The 19,845-nt window shown below is 41.2% G+C and overlaps 1 protein-coding gene across 1 annotated transcript in view; it reads left to right on the top strand.

Annotated features, from left to right (window-relative positions):
• The window catches only part of LOC101954073 (cadherin-12), a 326,379-nt gene that overhangs the window by 146,947 nt on the left and 159,587 nt on the right, over window positions 1–19,845 (top strand). The window contains 1 exon segment of the mRNA XM_065584272.1: window positions 12,927–13,221. Within this exon segment, the coding sequence (XP_065440344.1) occupies window positions 12,927–13,221 (295 nt within the window).

Genomic DNA, 19,845 nt, shown 5'->3' with positions numbered 1-19,845 from the left:
GTGGAATTACACTGTTGCGATCAGAATCAGGCCTTTGTCCCGAACTCAAAGCCCACATAGTGCTGCCTCCTCTTTTATCTCAAGATAAAACTGCAGAGCTAGTAAAGGTGCCTTATCTTGTAGGGAACAAATCTATTTGTAAAGTTATCTTGTCTGACTGTAAAGATTTTCAAATAAATTAGGTTTGTGCTGACATGATGATGTTGCTAAACACATACAATAGTCTTCCACTTGCAGCTGCATCTTACAATGAATATTGCCTTACACATATTATAATGCAGTCATTGTGGCTCTGATTCAGGAAAGCATTGAAACATGTGTAAGTCCATCCATATGCAGGACAACACTTAATTATATTCTTACCTTTTAGTGTGTGCTGAAAAATAAGCATGTGGCCAAGTGCTGTCCTCAACAGAGGTGTTTCCTGAATTGGTGCTTAGCGTATATACTCGTTCATAAGCCAGTATTTTTAGTAAAAAAGGGAAGCACCAGAGAAGGAGGTCGGCTTATGAATGGGTATAGTGAGGGAGAGGTGGGACACAGCCCCTCCCCCAAACAGAGGGAGCAAGGAGAGGCAGCACAGCCAGCAGAGAGAGAAGGGAAGAGGCGGGGCCAGATTTTCTCCGCTTCTGGCCACGCTGCTTTCCCTCCAGCCTCCGAAGCAGCTACCGCTCCGGAGCTGGCAGGCTGCAGCTGTGCCGCTCAGCTCCGCCGCCCAGAGCAGGCTGTGGCCATGCCGCCTGGCCCTGCCTGCTGGAACAGGCTGTGGCCACGCCGCCCAGCCTGCCAGGGCAGCTCCAGCCAGGACAGAGACATCCTCCGTGGCCCTCCCCAGATAAGGTGGGAAGGGATGGGATGGGGAGAGTGTTGGGGTCCTGGGCTAGGGGTAGGGTCATGTGGGGGGTGGTCACAGGGGTTACTCCCCCGACTCCCAGCTTCTCCCCCCCAAAAAATTTCCCCACCAGTTGCTGTCCTGGCCCGTCAGGGTAAGCAGCTGGTGCGCCGGGACACTTTGTTTACCTAGGTTTACCTCCGTGTTTGCGGATGCTGGAGGTAAACAAACCATCTCAGCCCACCAGTAACTTATCCTGATGGCCCAGGAGCCAAAGTTTGCTGACTCCTGAATTATAGGGTTGGCTTATGAATGGGCCATAAAAAATTTCCATTTTTACTTATTCACCTTGGGGGGGTCGGCTTATAAACAAACTGGCTTATGATCAAGTATATATGGTATATTAGTGTCTAGCAAACCATACTGGAATTTTCCATTGAAATGTATTGTTGTTATTAAATATTTATATTGTCGTAGTGCCTAGAGGCCTTGACCATGTCAGGACCCCATTGGGATAAGTGCTGTACAAACATATAGAAAATCAATCCCTGTTCCAAAACACTTACATTCTGAAAGACAAAACATAAGAGGTGGATGAGAAAAACAAAGGGAGTCAGGTTGACAGCAGGGGAGATGGGAATGACAAAAGTACACAAATCTTAGTTAGGATCAATAAGCGCAGCTTGCCACCTGACTAACCAGAAATAGACTGTGGCAGTATTGCGAACTCTTGAGATCTTTGGTGTGCTTTTTCTTAAAGACTCAGTTCCTGGAGTCATGAGATTCAGTTATGGGACAGCTGGCTTAAATTATAAAAAACTATAACAAAATTTCTAGCCTTTACAGCTGCAGAGGAAATCTTGGGACCATGAACTCAAAAGACTGAAAACCAGGATGACAAATAAAAAGAATGTAAAGCTTATTATTTTTGAAGTCATATGAATTATAAGCCTATCACATGATTTTTGAACACTTGGGTTGGTAAGACGACCACACTCATTTTCATGTTAATTATCAACCACTCCTTCAGATGGTCAAATCTCTCTATCACTACTCACATGTATTGGATTTGAGCTGAGATGAAAGAACCCTAGCAAATCTTATTTTTTCAACTAGAAATGAATGTTGGTATGGATTCAGGTAAACCAAGCAATAAATAAATGTGTCATGGTTGTATTACTTGAATCCAGTAAAAATAATTTACCACCAGAAGTAATTGCATACTGTATTAAAATAGGATTAGTAAGAAATAAGGCCAGATCTGTCTGTCTGTCTCTCTGTCTATGTATGCATATAAAAATGTGTGTGTGTTCCAATTTTAAATAAATGAGGAAATCTAGTTACAAAACCAAGTAATTCTTGACTGGAGTTTGGGTGTTTGTTTGTTTGTTTGTTTTTACTCTTTATATCTTTTACTAGTGCTGCATTTTTTCATTTAGAGGTACATTTTTCATGTCTGTGGGTAATCATGTTTTCATAGATTCTAAAGCCAGAAGGGACCACTGTGATCATCTAGTGTGACCTCCTGCATAATACAGGCCATAGAACTTCCTCAAAATAATTCCTAGAGCAGAGCTTTTAGAAAAACATCCAATCTTGATTTATGTAGAACAAGTAAAATATGTATTTTATGCTATGGCAGGGATCGGCAACCTTTGGCACGCAGCTCACCAGGGTAAGCACCCTGGCGGGCCAGGCCTGTTTGTTTACCTGCCGTGTCCACAGGTTCAGCCGATCGCGGCTCCCACTGGCCACAGTTCATCACTCCAGGCGAATGGGGGCTGTGGGAAGCAGCGCGGGCCGAAGGATGTGCTGGCCGCCACTTCCCGCCACCCCCATTTGCCTGGAGCAGCGAACCGCGGCCAGTGGGAGCCGTGATCGGCCGAACCTGCAGACGCGGCAGGTAAACATATCTGCCCAGCCCACCAGGGTAAGCACCCTGGCGTGCTGCGTGCCAGAGGTTGCCGATCCCTGTGCTATGACATGAATTATTGCTGCATGCTCGATAATGCACCAGAATGTAACACATTTGTGATTATGGAAAAAAACAGGCTCTAACGCTGAAGTCAATGAGACTCCACAATAGGTTCCTAGGCCTATAAAGGTACATGGTAGCTGATACCTGTGCAGTATCAGGGCCAGGTCAGATCAGGTATAGTGCTGTCTCTTCCCTAATGTCTCTCTTTATTTTTTTAATCAATACTATTATTAAAAGGCAGCTGCAGTCCTTAATGGAAAAATTGGGGATGAATTGGTGTACTTAAATTAAACCTTTGTGACAGGAGGAGATAATGTTTTGTTTAATTGGATAATTGGTGGTTTAATTTAAATATAAATAACCTTCAGCTTTGTTTGTCAAACAGAAATAATTAGGAATGGGTTAGATGTTTAATTCCTGTTGTTTAATTCCTGTCTAATGCTAATAGCATCAGAAACTTTATTGGATAGCATATGTAAAGTATCATAATCTTTACTTTAAATGGCTGTTTAAATGCTTCATATGTGCTGTTTATTTTTATAAATCTTTGAATAGACGAATCAATCTTCCTGTATAATAATAAAATGTAATAATTATACACACACACATACCAGGAAAAGCAGCTAAAGGTATATGACACCAAAACAAAATGGCCACGGTGATGATCAATGCATAGTTCGCTGATTTCACACATTTTATTAATGCTGGTTATTTTGTTGTGTTATTTTATTATTTGTATTATCATAGCACCTGGGGGCTACAGTCTTGAACCAGGACCCCACTGTGCCAGACACGATACAAACATAAAACAAAAAGACAGATCCTGGCCCAAAGAGCTTACAGTCTAAGTAAACAAATTCTCTTGTGCTTACTATCTATATAGTCATCATTAGTTTCCCTTAACACGTAATTCAAGGTACCATTCAAGGAAAAGATTAAATGACCTGTTAATACCTCTCCAGTCATAGGGGGGGAAAGCGGGGGGGAAAGACTGTGTGTGTGTGTGTTTGGCTTAAGTAGCTTACAGATTGTTGTAATAAGTCATAAATCCAGTGTCTCTGTTCAATCCATGATATTAATGATTTTTGCTAATACAAATATGTACACAGTATAGATCTTTAAACAGAGAGGATAGATTTGGATCCAAACTGGAAATTTTCAGAGGTGTTGGTATCAAGACTATCTATATTTCCAATTTCTGCAATGGCCATCGCTCACATAGCCATCTGCTTCATCATTTTACCAGTCATTACACAACCATTAATTTCCCCATGCCTTAACTTACACAGCTAACTATTTCCATGCCTCTACACAAGCCACCATTCCATATTTTCATCACTAAGCTTCAGTTATGTTGCTTTGGTTACTTGGACTGGCGTGGTTCCACAGCTTATTAAAGAAGTGGGAGAATGGAGATATAGAGCAAGGAGGAAAGTGTAAGTAAGTAAGTAAGTAAGTAAGTAACAGAGAGAGAGTGTGTGTGAGTGAGAGAGAGAGAAAGTAAGTAAAGGAGAGGGAAGGAGGATGCTGCAGGAGGAATTGTATAATGTAACCCTTCTGCCCATCAGAGCTGGCAGCAACAAGGGCTGGGTTCAATATCTAGGGGTTCTGTTTCAATAACACAATGAAAAACCGGCTCGAGCACCCACCCAGTGACTTAGGACAATTATATACTGCCTCCTTGGGTTCCTCTAAGAGGCAATACTTCCCCTGTCACAAGCACAGAGTCTGAATGTAGCAAAAGCCTTTTAGTAAAGGAGGGAAACAATGCGGCATTATGTTGGGAAAACACCACAAACAGGGTTCATAAGACAAACCATGCGAGCAAGTAAGTTTGGCAGTGTCCTTTTCCCCACAGGGTCTTAAGTCCAGCAACCCAAAAGTCACCCCTACCACAGTTTCTGTCCTTAGTCAGAGCAGCCCCCCACAGAGTTCAGAAGTTCCTCTGCAGAGTTTACCTCCCAGCCTGGGCAGAAGATGGGGAGGTATGGGGGCAGCTTACATGCTCCCCTGCTCTTGTTGATGGCCGATTGCCACACCTTTCTGTGGGCTTCTGCTGCAGTCTTCACCACAAGCCACTCCTCCCCACCAGCCACCCTGCTAGCCACTCACCAGTATGCCTTCAGGTCCCCTCCCCCACACTTAACAGAACTCACAGTAACTTCAGCTCTTTCATGATTTCAGCTGGTAGTAAGGAAGCCTCAGTGCTGGTGCACCAATAGCCCAAAGTAAGTTTAATGCTTAGACCTAGGTATCAGTGATTTCAGCTTTGCAGCATGTAACAAGACTCCTAATGGAATCAAAATTAGCTCTGTTATTACACAATGGAGAGATGGAAAGAGAAGAGGTCAAAGTGGTGTTTCAGGGCCAATACTACCAGATACAAATACTTATCCCCAACCTCTCTCAATTCACTGGGTTTTGGAACCCATGTCCTTTACCTAGCGAATGAGTCCCTCCGTCATAAAATGCCAAGTACAGTTCTACTGTCCTTGATTCACATAACCAGGATAACACCACTTTATTACTCCTGCCTCAATAACAAAGAGACTGGGGATCCCACAGCAGCCAAAGTGACCATTTGGGCAAGTAGTCTCATCATGCTAGGCAGGGTGGGTGTGCCCATGCAAACGAGATCAGCTCCTGGAATCCTTTTCCACAGCTCACCACTAGATGTCGGGGTAGAGCCCGTTCTGACTCTGCTTACAAGAATAAAAAATGAAACTAGCAATAAGTGGCAAAGACTGAGAAGATTTAGGCATGGGCTGTATAAAGAGGAGGTCGGCGCACACATGCGAAGGTTAACAATGAAGAGTATACACCTAACATACTGTTTTGCAGCCCAAACCTACACTGTAATATAGCATCAAAAGAGTTAGTCTGCTATAGGAATTTTTGTCTCTACCCTTAAATAACCTTATGAACTTGGCTAATATAATCTTGCATATCAGAGTATAACAGAGGCTGCATCTGTTAGTTTGGAGTCTGATTTAGGTGTTTGTTTTTTTCCCCTGCTTTTAGAGGTTTCTTTTCTTTTCTTTTCCTTTTCAGAACTGTTACTGAATTCAGTAGGCTCACAAATCCATGGGGAACTTAATTATTCAGCATCCATTTTGCAGCTCCTGTGCATTTTGTAAACTACATATAATCTTGGCAAGAGCATCACAGGCCTTGCACACCTTAGAAAATGTGTTGGAGTGTATGAGCAACTTAATTATTCAGCATCTGTATCAGAGTTCCTTTGCCCTTTATGAAGTGAATTTGGCCTTTTGCCTACCTCAGGAAATGTGCACTGGTCCTTTCAAAGTTGTGTTGACTTTCTGAGAGGATTAATATAAGCTATTCAGATGTCATGAATGGAGCAAGAGAACATCTCCAACGACCAAACACTGGTAATCCACATTACTACCTGAAGACTATTTGGCAATTGTGCCATGACTCCTGTGCACCTTATGAAGTATAAGGGCTGACACACTTGCTGAAGTTTTATGCACTTTCCAGTGTAATATGCCCCATAAAGTGTGTGGGAATAATTAACATGCTGAATAATGAAATTGTCTGAGAACAGGTATGGACTTCGTAAGGCTGTAACACATTTGTTAAGTTTCTGAAGCAGTAAGGACCTCATTCAGCAAAGTACTTAAACACTCGTTTAACTTTAAGAAATGCTGAATTCCATCCCTGGTCAATAAAACACCTAAGCATGTACTTATTTTACTGAAGTCAGCGAGACTTCAGCATGTGCTTTACTGGGACCTAGTATGTTGGTGTTCCTAAGAGAGTCATCAGATGCCAGCTGTCTGTTCTTAAGTTCCTATACTCCAGCACATCTACTTTTTTCTCAGATGTTGTGAGTGTTCTTGCTCTTTTGAAGTTCAGTCTTGTCAAAAACCACTGCATATGTAGAAACATGTAACTGTTTTCCATTAGGGGCATAAAAGGTATTTATAAAAGTTAAACAGCTTGCATTTTGCAAAAGAAGAGCTTGCTCCTGCATTAGGTTCTTAGCGACTGAGCTTGCTTACAGGTATTCATGTTGCTTGTTTGGTGGCAATCACATAAGGTATAACCCAGGATATGTATTCACATGGGGTTAAATGACATGGAATACCAAAGACAGAATCCTGACCCTCCTAATGTGGAGATTCCTTCATTAGAAGGATAGCACAAATTCATTAATAGAGGCAGCAGCCAGAGACTTTTTTCATCAGTCAAGCCTTGACAATGTTCTACTGAAGCTAGGAGATATTGTAGAAGAACTTGATCTCCTTCAGCAATTAATTCAATCGGGTGAACTGTATGGTGCATAATAAACCTGTGAATTCACTGTTCTAACAAGTCATGAAGTCAAATACCATGACTTTATTTTCAAAGGAAGTGAGCAATTGTATGACCATCCATTAAATTTATTGTTAAGATAGCAGTAATCTTATCTCATTTTTAAAGTCATGAGCTAATTGCCTGTGGGGCTCAGAAAAAGAATTTCTCCCAGATAAACTCAATGTACATATGCATTACATAGGTGACTCTGTGTATTATGGTGATTTTCACTGCCTCTGAAGCAGAGTATTAGCTACAAGATAGCAGCCTAAGATCAGATGCTAGAGTGGATGAAGCAAATCCTGATCTCTTTTGGCAAATCCTCTATGGAAGACATTCACTCTCTTTATTGGAGTTTATTATAAAATAATGAATTGACTAAGGATAATCTATTAATTTCCAAGTACATTTAGCAAAGGTACTTAACAAGTATCTCCATGATAACAATCATATACAGCTGATATTTTTAATACCCAACTTCTCAGTGGTACATATTGTTTTGTTGCATATATCAGTAGATGATGGTATGATATGTGTGTCATGATAAGTGAGAGATTCTAGAGTTCCTTTTATTAATCATTGTCTTTATTTGCTGTCATACAGAGAAATATTCATGATTTTCTGCACTAACAGTGTTTGCTGTAAGAAATCTTTAATTTTACATATGGGAAAGCTTTGCCTAAACAACAATATAACATTAAAAATTATCTCTATGTTACTGGGATACAGAGAGCAAGAGAGCTAATTTGAATAATGCTGGGAATGAAGCCTTCATGTGTTCAAAACTTCATGGCTTTTTTAATACTCAAGAATTACAAAGAAAACACGATTGCAAAGGAAATTGGCATGGATGCAATAATTTGTAGTTACTGTACAGTAAATTCAGTTCACTCCAATATTTAAACAAAGTTGATGCTCTGAGTTAAGATTTGGGGGGAGGGGTCTATTCTCTTTCCCTTTAGCTTTGCTCAAAGAGCAGAAAAGCAGGAAATAGAAAATAAATAAAAGCCACAAGAAAAAAAATGGAATGAAACAAAATTACTGTTGGACACAGTGATAGAAAAAGCGTTCTCTCAAATTTTTATGTGCACTTTTCAACTCGGACTAGACGAGGATAAATGTCTTTTCTTTCAGTGCAGTACACTTTGCAACATATAAATCAGATACAGAATAGCAAGCACTTATTCTGTAGACTAAACTGCTTTCTGTAAAGTTTAAAGCAATGAAAGCAAGCTCAGCCTGTACTCTTGTGCACACCCAGCAGATCCTAGTCTTCTCTCTCGCTCTCTTGGCATCTGATTTTCACGCACCATCTGAGCTGACGTGGGGAACATCAACAATAACACCAACACCAATAGAAAACAGCTGTCTGGATGCAGATCTATAGTTCCATCACCTACACAACTGTTTATTTATTTTTTTAAATAGCTTCTTATTTGAAATCTAAGTGAATTTGGAACTCAGTGGGATTAAGGCTGTGTGATGCAGCTGGTTAATGTGCTTTCTCTTTTTCTGCTGGAGAACTTGGTTCATTTGAGATTAGTGATGATTTATCATATTTAGGGAGACACTGTATATCTGCAAAGCACCCCATAATTTGTATAGCTCAAAATAGACTAAAAGTAAGTGCCAGGTCTGCTTAATGTCCAATAATGGTTTTCATCAGCAAAATCAAAGGACAAAACAGCTTGATGAAATAAATATAATGGGCCAGGTCCTCAGCTAGTGTAAAACAGCATCACTCTATTGAAAGTAATGGTGCTACACTGACTGGTGATCTAGCCCATTGCTAGTATGGAATGCAGTGAACATATTTTTGACAACTGAACTTGTAATGCTGCAATATATAACACTTGCAAGGCCTATTGTATCTGAACGAACCATATTAATTTGCAGTTGTGCTTCTCTTCCAATTTAAGCTTCTTTTCACTTGACCATTCTCTCAGAAACCTTTATTTTCTTTCCCCCACCCCCTCCATAGTCTTTATATTTTTCTCCCATGGCCACTTTTATGCACAGCAATTTTTCATTCCTCTCTGGTAGAATGGAGACTCATAGCTACCATGTACAGTTCATAGACTCACAGACTCATAGACTTTAAGGTCAGAAGGGACCATTATGATCATCTGGTCTGACCTTCCGCATGATGCAGGCCACAAAGCCGTCCCTACCCTTTCCCTTGACTCTGCTGTTGAAGTCCCCAAATCCTGTGGCTTAGAGACTTCAATTAGCAGAGAATCCTCCTGCCATTGATCCCTGCCCCATGCTGCGGAGGAAGGCGAAAAACCTCCAGGGCTTCTGCCAATCTACCCTGAAGGAAAATTCCTTCCCGACCCCAAATATGGCGATCAGTAAAACCCCGAGCATGTAGGCAAGATTCTCCAGCCTCACCCTCATTTGCCATTATACTATTTACCTGCCATGGCACGCTGTTCCTTTGACTAAAATCACGTTATCCACTTAAACCATTCCTTCCATAAACTTATCTAACTTAATCTTAAAACCAGACAGGTCCTTCGCCCCCACCATTTCCCTAGGAAGGCTGTTCCAATATTTCACCCCTCTGACGGTCAGAAACCTTCGTCTAATTTCAAGCCTAAACTTCCCCACGGCCAGTTTATACCCATTCGTTCTCGTGTCCACATTAGTACTGAGCTGGAATAATTCCTCTCCCTCCCTGGTATTTATCCCTCTGATATATTTAAAGAGAGCAATCATATCCCCCCTCAGCCTTCATTTGGTCAGGCTAAACAACCCGAGCTCCTCTAGTCTCCTTACATAATAAGTCTGTTACTTTCTCGAAGAAGGAGATCAGATTGGTTTGGCACGATCTGCCTTTGGTAAAACCATGTTGTAATTTGTCGCAATTGCCATTGACCTCAAGGCCCTCAACTACTTTCTCCTTCAGAATTTTCTCCAGGACCTTGCACACTACAGATGTTAAACTAACAGGCCTGTAGTTACCCGTGTCACTTTTTTTCCCTCTCTTGAAAATAGGAACCACATTAGCTATTCTCCAGTCTAACGGAACAACCCCCGAGTTTACAGATTCATTAAAAATTATTGCTAAGGGGCCTGCTATTTATCGCGCCAATTCCTTCAATATTCTCGGATGAAGATCATCCGGTCCGCCCGACTTAGTCCCATTAAGGTGTTCAAGTTTGGTTCATTATTAGCCTGTCATGGATTCTCCAACTGGCAAATAGGAATCACAGTCTGCCATCCCTGATCCAAAGCCAGAGGGGAAGAGAAATTATGGTTGGTGTGGCTCTCCCTGTTTGCAAATTCCTGTTTCCAAACCACAAACATTTGGCTTGTGTCATTCCCTCCTTCGTCATAGCTACTAGAACAGCTCAGATCACATGATACAGATACAAAAAACATGCCTTAATTTCAGTAACATACATGCAGAAAGTGTTGCAATTCTCTGTGCCATATTAAGATTTTTCTGTTTTATTCATTTTCATTTTGGTTTTCTCTCCTCGTACTCCTCAAATGCCTTTAAACCTACATTTGAAAGCAGCTTTAACTGACTAAAGTATAATGGTGCAGCGGGATGCATGGGCACTAACCACTTTAATTTAAGTGATGAAGAGAGAGACATTAATTATCTCAGGGCTGCAGCCATTATCTTTTCATTTCACAAACAAAGGGGATGTTTGATTCTCAGCAGCGGGTGGATAAGCTGCCTTTGAATCAAATATCTAAACAGTATTGTTAAATTTATTCACCTAAATTTGGGTTATTGCTGATTATGTACTCTATGTATCATATGACTTTTTAAAACAAACTCTGTGTTTGTGGATAATCTAAGCCCTATACCCAGAGGTACAAACACTTTTCTCAACATATGTATTACGTAATTTTTTTTAACATTAGCTTTAATATTTTTTTTATACCTAGCACACAGTGGGAGGAACACACTATGCTAAAATGGTGAGGTAATTTAAACCCCACCTATAGAGTAGCTAGATGCAGGGTCAGGTACCCATTACCTCAGAGAGGAGCAGGGATGGGCTAAAAAAGCTTAGGAAGGGGAATCTGTTTGTGTGAGTGCTCTTTCTATCCCACAAACCACGACCTCCTCCTGAGTCACAAGGACCTAGATTCAATTTCAAGAGAAGAATGGGCTATAAATGTTAATAAATGTCTTTACCGCTTCCTTTGTAACTCAGCTTCTTGCCCCATTACTGAGACCATTTAGCTAGTTCTCAGTAATGCATTTCTGGTATAATTTACTTTCACTTTCCATGTTTTCTCTATTGTGTTTTGCCTTCTACAATGCATAATATAAATAAAGCCTATAGCGGACTGCACGGTTTAAGGAAATTCACTCTGAAGCATCTTGAAAGGTCTTTTCCAGGCTATGTCCATTACAGCAGATCTGCTTACACCTTATTAGATGGGACTAGTAGCATCTAAAATGTCACCCCTTGTTTAAGTCTATGGCAAACCAGGGAGTTCAGACTACTGTGACATAACTTTGGGCATCCATAAAAGTTTTCTAGCTTCATCTTAAATATGAGTGTGAAACCGATATCAGCATGTACAAAAGAAACCTGATGATATTATTTATTGTTACTATCGTGGTAGTCCCGCCCCCACCCCAATTCAGTCTGTTGTAGAGCTGGCTGGTTTCACAGGAACAAGAATACCAACATCCATGTGCTCCTCCCCACCATGCTCCACAAGGGGCTTCCTCAGCAAATGGCTCACCAATGCTTCTCCCTCCCTGTGTTATACTGAAAACAGTATTTTTGTTTACAGTGACAGACAGGGTGAATCTCTCTCTTGTTCTAAAGTTCCATTTTTACCTGCAAGTGATTTTGATTGTTTGTCATTTATTGGGAAACCGCCAGAGGCAAAGTCCTAGTATCACACAAGGCTAAACAATTGGGCTTTGCATTGCATCACTGGCTAAATAGGGCACGGGGCAACTTCTCCCTGCCCAAAAGGGCCATCACCGAGGCTCGTTATCCATTAGTGACTAATTTTATTTTATTCCTAAAAATATTACCTGTACATACATCTTGCAATTATTATAATTTCTCTAGATACTTTATGGGTAAATATCCTGTAAGATATGTGTTTGGTGTAGTGAGATTGTGAAGTCTGAGGTGAGAGATATTTGTAAAGAGCAGGCAGCCCTTTGCCAAGTGGTTGCTGTGTCACAGGGTATAATGAAACTACTGTAGTTCACAGTAGGGAGTGTGCTAAATGATTAATATTTGAACATTGAAGTCAATGGGGTTGCATGGGTGTAAGTGAGGGTGGAATCTGACCTTGAATGAGTTCTAATTTCAGATTCCTGGCTTGCTTAGAACCAAGTTATAACACAATAAATTCATTATGCCTTTTAAATGAAGTTTGGAGTTTTAAACAAAACTATCACCTAAAAACAAAACTCAGTCACAACATCTGCATGTGTGTAAAAGCCAAATGAATGTTGTGTGTTTGACACGCAATTGCAAATCAGCTCATGTTTGCTCTAAACTAGGCCGAGGTTTGCTTAAAGTGGTAGCCAACCGTCTGATGAACTTGGTTTTAGCTTTAAATTTGTAGTCAAAACCTGGTGCATTTGAGCTTTTATGATAAGGAATTTGCATGGCTCTAATTAGTTAGGATTTTGAAATGCTTCCTCCCTAGATATTAGTAACTGATACAAATGATCTTTGGCATATCCAGCCATTTCCTCTTATACCTAGAAGATATTAAGAGGGCACAAAATAATCTGTCTTCCAGCACAGAATGGTCCATTAATATTCCCCCCCTCCCTTCTTTTTTTCTGTTGTTAAGCTTCATTCTGACTTGGACAAGGGAGCGGGCACTGTTAAATACACCCTCTCAGGAGATGGAGCTGGCACAGTGTTTACCATCGACGAGACCACAGGGGACATACACGCCATAAGGAGCCTTGATCGAGAAGAAAAGCCTTTCTACACACTCCGTGCTCAGGCTGTGGACATAGACACCAGGAAACCACTGGAGCCTGAATCAGAGTTCATCATCAAAGTGCAGGACATTAATGATAATGAGCCAAAGTTCCTAGATGGTCCATATGTTGCCAGTGTACCAGAAATGTCTCCAGTGGGTGAGTAATAAATATACACCTCTTGATAACTAACTAGATCCTACTTACTGGTTTTCAATGTTAATTTCCTACTGAGGAAGCTGCAGGGGAAATTTAGCTCCTAAAATTTGTGGTTAGAACACAGAAAATGGCTGGGTTTGTTCTTAGGAATATACAGATTTCAATTTTATTTTAGCATTATCTTCTTACATTCAAATCTCTTCTCTTCCCCACAGTTAATGCATAAGTGGCTACCAAGGGATTTAAGTCATAGCCTGCACTGGGAAGGATTGGGGGCAAGTATGTTTAGGGCTGTTCAGCAGTAGGAGCCAGGCTCAAACAAAATGGGTCCATGGCTTTGTGGGGAATGCAGACAGGAAGGGTGTTTTGCACATTGTAGTGTGCTCTCTCCTTGTACCAGCTCAGCTATCCAGAGCAGAGACTTGGCATAGAACCATAGCACCAGGCTATCTCCTACCCCTGCTCCACACGGTGGTGCTAGATTCACACAGTCTTTGCACTCAGGGTGATTATGACAGGTGCCTGTGCAGTGGTACAATGGGGAAAAGACTCTTGGTGCCTGGTCCGCACTACTTTGTGCATCCACCGGAACAGCCACAATCTGGCTCTTAAATGGTCACAAACTGTGCTCACATCATGATCAGCTATTCATACAACCTGGGGATAGAAACAAGGATTTTAATTCAAACAACAAGAACCAGTTTCTCTCCCAAGGTATCACTACCTGACTAACAATAATTTTGCTTAGTTCTGATTTATGGGGTAGGGGGCAGAAGCTTTCAAATATCTGTGTATATGGTGCCTGGTTGTTGCTGTTTATTACCCTCTGCACTCACTCCAAAACCGCTTCCCCTTTTCCTAGCACATTCACAAATCAGAATTGCTCATCACCTCCTATGCTATAATTTAAAACTCCAAGTATGAACAATTGCTAAGGCTGTCAAACTATGAAACTGTAGAGACGGCTTTTCCTGGCCCCCTAACCAAACAGCACATATAATGGAGACTGGATAGACTATCATGGGGGCAAAAAAAGGTTAGCCAGCTACCTAAATTGTCCTATGGAAATAACTGGGATGTATATGAAATTTGTATATGTGATATGATCAGGCAGTCAGATCAGATAATTCTAACCTAACAAGTGGGTTCAGATAAGTTCACTGAGTTCTAAAAAAGCACATGCAGTTCAATTAGTTAATGATAGAAAGGACTGGTTAGATTTTTGAGTTCAAAATATAGTTCCCGTGAGAGGATGCATCAGATAGTAAATGGATGCTAACAGGATATGATCTTATACCAAAGGACAAAAAGAAATGATGACCAATAACACTGTTTGCATGATTAGGGAATTCTTTTCTTTTTTCCCCCTATTGTTGATAGGTATGTTTATATAGAAACTAACAAAATAGAACCAGATTGCATGAGGAGCTCTTATTGCATGAGGAGCTGCCTTCAGGTTCTGCTGTGTAGTATGTCTATTACACTGCACTAAGCACTGTGAGATAGATTCACAAAGGGGCTTAGGTATCTAACTGCCCTTTTAGGTGCCCACATCCAAAAAGTAGGCACCACTGACATTCAAATATCCACTGCTCTGCTGCTGCCTAACCCAGTAGGCACATAAATCCTCATACATGCCTAAGTTTCCACTGGTATGCCTGCCCAAAGCTGCTGAAGTTCTGACAATGGTCCTACAGCTAATTTGAGCTGCTCGCAGATCTGGGACATGCGTAAGCCCCATCAGGATTCTCAAACTAGGTGTTCCCCCGCCTATCTTGATTGTGAGGACTGATCCAATAGGCATCCACTGAGCATGCCTAACCTTCCTAAAAGACAGCTGGGGGCAAACACATCTGGAATTTTTGAGTCCGGTCCATGGGATGTGTCCCAGAATACCCAATAGCCCAGCAATTAGGGCATTCATCTGGGATATCAGAGACATAGGTTTGACTTTCCACTGTGCCTACAAAGAGGCATTCTCTGCTGGTATCCTCTTATCAGGACTCCATGTTCTCCAGTTGTTTTCTCTGCCTCTAGAAAATATGATCATAGCAGCTCCAACTGTACTTTAAAAGAAGTTAAAGATTGTTTTCTTCTTTTCAACCTTTTCTGGTGGATTTTCATCAATGTCCTAAGCACACACTTACACTTCAGTGATTGTCTGTTACTAAAGTGAGTCACAATCCTCATCTCCTAGATTCCCAGAAATTGTCCAGAAATGCCTTCTGTCATTTATGATTAGCCAAGAAATTGGGCTTTTTCTTCTCAGATGCAAATCTTACCACTGTTATTGGTGCTCTGTGGATGCTACCTGAGATAAACCTTGAAGACCTCTTGGCAGTTTCAACTGTGCAGGATGTGGCTTCCTCTCTTCTAAGTAGGGTCCACAGACAAGAAGATTCTACACTTGTCCTTTGACCTCTGCCCTGGCCACTGGTTCATTTTCAGGTGAAATTAGAGGCGCTGGATACCATGTACAAATCCCCCAGTGGTCACAGCTTCCTTTATTATCTTATATACTCAACTGTTAAACTGCATTGAGATTAAGCATTTTGTTTGACTCTGCTTGGAAGCTCATTGATGCAGAGGACATGAGGATAGTACACTCATTCACAGGCCTTCTCCCCTGGAATTCTCTTCAGCTAGAAGTTACATTCTACAGGCTGCTGTGCACATTGAGGACTTCCTTTTTCCTTGATACTTTCCCATCACAGCCCTTGTATGTTTGGTAATACATTGTAATGAATCGCTTTCAGTATCTTTTTTCAGTGTTGATAGTTGGTGAATTACATAGCAAGTTAAAAGTGTTTATTCATAGTGTTTTATGGTGAAGCAGTTCTCGTAGAAAGGACAACTGAAGACTTAAAAGAATAACATGGAGTTCCTTAGGGAAACACTTTTCAGAGGGTGCCAGAGTTTCTTGTTTACTGTTTGGTTACTAATACTATTGCCTCTCCAAAATTGTAGTGGACTGCAAAGTATCTATTCTAAATTGTTGTACAACCTACAAAGAAAGAAGATTAGAATGTAAAACAAATATTTCAGGAATATATCAATTGTCAAAGTAGGTCAGACCTGTTGTCCATCTACTCTGATATCCAGTCTCTAGTACTAGAAGTTTCAGAGGAAGGTGCAAGAAGTAGTATCATTATTTATTTATTTTAAAATAGTAGAACACTTTCAGAAGTTTCTGTTTTTAAAGACTTTAATGATTAAGTTATAGAGTTCCACACATAACAGAAAACAAAAACAAAAAAACAAAACCAACACATACAGAAATGCACAAATAAGGGATTCAAAGATATCTGGAGGCAGGGCATGTGTGTGTGAAATTGAGCCCATTTATAAGAAAATATTGCCAGTGTTGTCCTTGACAGTGGGAATTATTCTGCTTCCGCAGCTTTTAATTAATAAGTATCTAAAAATGTGTGCCCTAAAATATTTATATTATTGTTTTACTTGAAAATTCTATTTGGTATAGCTTTAGTACTCACTCTATACCATGATTGTGATCAAGCAGGACTCACCACCATTGTGCCTCTTGCTGGCCATTCTGGGAATTAGCTCTCGGCCCTTTTAGTCCGCCTTTAGCTAATGGTGTCATGCCTGATGTGACTGCTGTCTCCACTCTTTGGACCTGCATCGTCCCTGGACTGCAGCGTCCTCGTCTGGGCATGGTCCTCCAGCTGTGCCCTCACTCTGGTATCTCCCCCCTTGCAGGGGACTGGCAGTCCTTAGTCCCGCCACTTGCCTCAGCGGCCAACTGCAGTCCAAGGTCCAGCCCCTCGCCTCAGGGGCAAACTACAGTCTGGATACTGGCCACTCTCCTCATTGGCAAGTGGGGTGCAAGGTGGGGACCCAGGCATGCTCGCTACTCTAGGTCCCTACCCAGGGACCCTATAGCCAGCAGCTACCTACTGCCCTCCTCCAACCTGTTGCCTATTTTCCCTGGGCCACTTCCCCCATAGTCCTAGCACCCTCTCAGCCCTTGTAGCAAGGTCCCAGCCTGGTAGTGGTCAGCCAGCAGCTCACCCTCACCCTCGCACTCTGCTGCCACTGCCCCTACCCAGCACTGCTCTAGCTATGACATTTCTTCAGGCAGCCAGTCCTCCTCCCTTGCCTTCCAGGGAAAGACTCCCTTGTGCTCTGCTGAGCAGCCCTTTATATATGGTCCTCGCCGGTCCTGACTGGCTACTCCAGCAAGCCTTCCCCCTATTGATGGGCTCAATAAACTCTTTCCTGATTCATGGGTTCTGTGCAGTCTCCCTGGTGCTGCTTTTAACCCCTTCTTCTCCCTCTGTGGGGCACCACAATGATACTAAGGTTATTATATAAATGTTTTAAATTTGGCGTCCTCCCGAGCTTGCTGCAACAAACATCTGTTTGATAAGATTTTTGGAGAAGTCTGAGGGTATGTTGCCCACCAAGAAGGAGGGGTGCAAAGGAGTTTCTGTAAGTGGCTGGCTAGTAGCATGCCTGTTGAAATAATTAGTTCAATGCTGCTGTGATTTGATTGTATTATGAATGATGTGTTAGGGCATCTAGAGACTTGGATCGGCATTTTTAAAAATTACTATTTAAAACTAAATAGGTAAATAAATGAATGTGTAGTATGTTGTTCAAAAGAATAATTATAATTTGATTCTATTTGCCATGGTATAGATGAAGGTGTCCATACTGTACAGTAGGGCAGGTGGGATGACATTGTATCTATCTCTCCCTTCTCTGTGCTCCCCAGCTATTTTGTATGATGGATAGTGCCTACAAACTCATTTCTTGCATTTAACTTGGTCCCAGGGTGTAGTGTTTTAATTGCCTACCAAGAAGAGAAGTAGAGACCATCCAGATGAATTACAGTGATCAATAAGCAAACTAATTAGTGAAGTGTTAGTAAAAAATGCAGAGGATTCCATGTTTATGTATGGAAATAAGGTGAATGTGAGAAAACATGCACATTTCTCAGTTAGGACCAACAAATACAATTACAGGGGCATATACTAGACATTCCATACATTCATATTAAATTAAGGTAAAGTCTCTTCACCATATTGCTGGCCCAGGAAAGTTATCCTTCTGTTTTTATCATTAGCTCATTCTCACTTATATGATCCACCTCACCATAATATCACCATAATAACAAGTAATCGCTTTTTAAATATCAAAGGTCAGCTCACTTAGAACAGTGTGCCCAAGCAGTTCTGGGGAGCCAAAATAGTATTTAACAAGGAAACATCAGTCCAGCTACCCATAATATTATTTCTGGTAGCACCCCAAAATCCCAATCAGACTCAGGCCCCATTGTGCTGTTTGTGCTCTGCAAATGCAAATGAGAAAATTCCTGTCTTTAAAGGCTTACAGGTTAAAAAAAAAACAGATTAAGGGTAGGGGGTGAGGATACAACATACAGGACAGTAAACCTGATATAGAATTGCCACCGCTTTTTTATATTGCATTTTTTTTAAATGGGAGTGGAGGTAGAGAGGCACGGAGCAGGGAAAAGAAAGGAAGGAAAAGCACTGTCTGTCAATTGCCTAGCCGTGATCATCAGGGTGGGTCTTATAAACTTCATAGCAGAGGAGGGAGTTGATGGAAGATGAGGTCAAGGTTGCTTGGATTTTCCAATGCACAAGGAGCAGCCCTAGAAGAAAGCACAGAGGTGTTTAAGGGAGAAGAAGACAGGTAGGGCGCAAAGACTAGGAATGCTGGTGGAACTAAGTAGGGCTTGATATCATGATAGATTAGCAGAACATATAGATACAGCGTTAAAAGTTATGAAAGGCCTTAAAGATGACAAATAATACTGGCTACTGTGAGACCATCTGAAATGAAAATGGAAGCCATACTGGGCTGAGTCCTGCAAACCCTTTGGAGCACAATGATTGTAAGTGAGAAATCGTTAAAACTAAAGCTAGGTGAAAACTGATTAAACAGTTCTTGCTAATTCACAACCTCAACATTTTGAAGGATGTGAAAACTCAAAAAGCATTATGTAGTAAAAATACACATCCAAATAGTTGCCAGCACTATGAAATATACTTTTCCTATTGGTATGTGAGCTGTCTCATCTATATTTGGACAGACTTTTGGGTGTGTTTAACTAGAGATGTGGCAAGCTAAAATCCCATCTTGGAAGACCCCCTCAGCACTGGAGAAGTTCAGATACAAACTTAGATACAAACTTTGCTCCTGGCTCTTCTCAGTGTAATAGCTCAGCCAATACACTGGATCTCATCAACCCAAAATTCAGGGATCTTCAGACCCAGACCTTGAAACTCATCTGTACACAGCTAGCATTTTGGCTCTGAGAGTCAATTATTGTTTTTACACTGAATGGACATGTTACGCACTTTTGATAAGCTGAATATCAATTGCTTGCTGAGTAGTGAGTACTGGTACGCATAATCATCCTGAGGTCTAGGAGAGGTTGTATTAGATAGTTATGGGTATGTGTTGCTTTTGTCACTGAAGCTATTGTTGTGGTAAAGATACTGCAATGCTTTGGTATTGGCTTGAGATGTGTAGGAATTATTTTTGTACAGGCACAAAGCATCTTTAAACATACCACATGTATCGATAGTTGCTTTAGTAGCCACTGATCAGCACAAATGTTAAAAATTAACAAGA

The sequence above is a fragment of the Chrysemys picta genome, chromosome 2 (assembly GCF_011386835.1).
Source record: "Chrysemys picta bellii isolate R12L10 chromosome 2, ASM1138683v2, whole genome shotgun sequence".
Lineage (NCBI taxonomy): Eukaryota > Metazoa > Chordata > Testudines > Emydidae > Chrysemys > Chrysemys picta.
The sequence above is the reverse complement of the archived record's forward strand: the minus strand, read 5'-3'. Positions and strand labels throughout refer to the sequence as shown.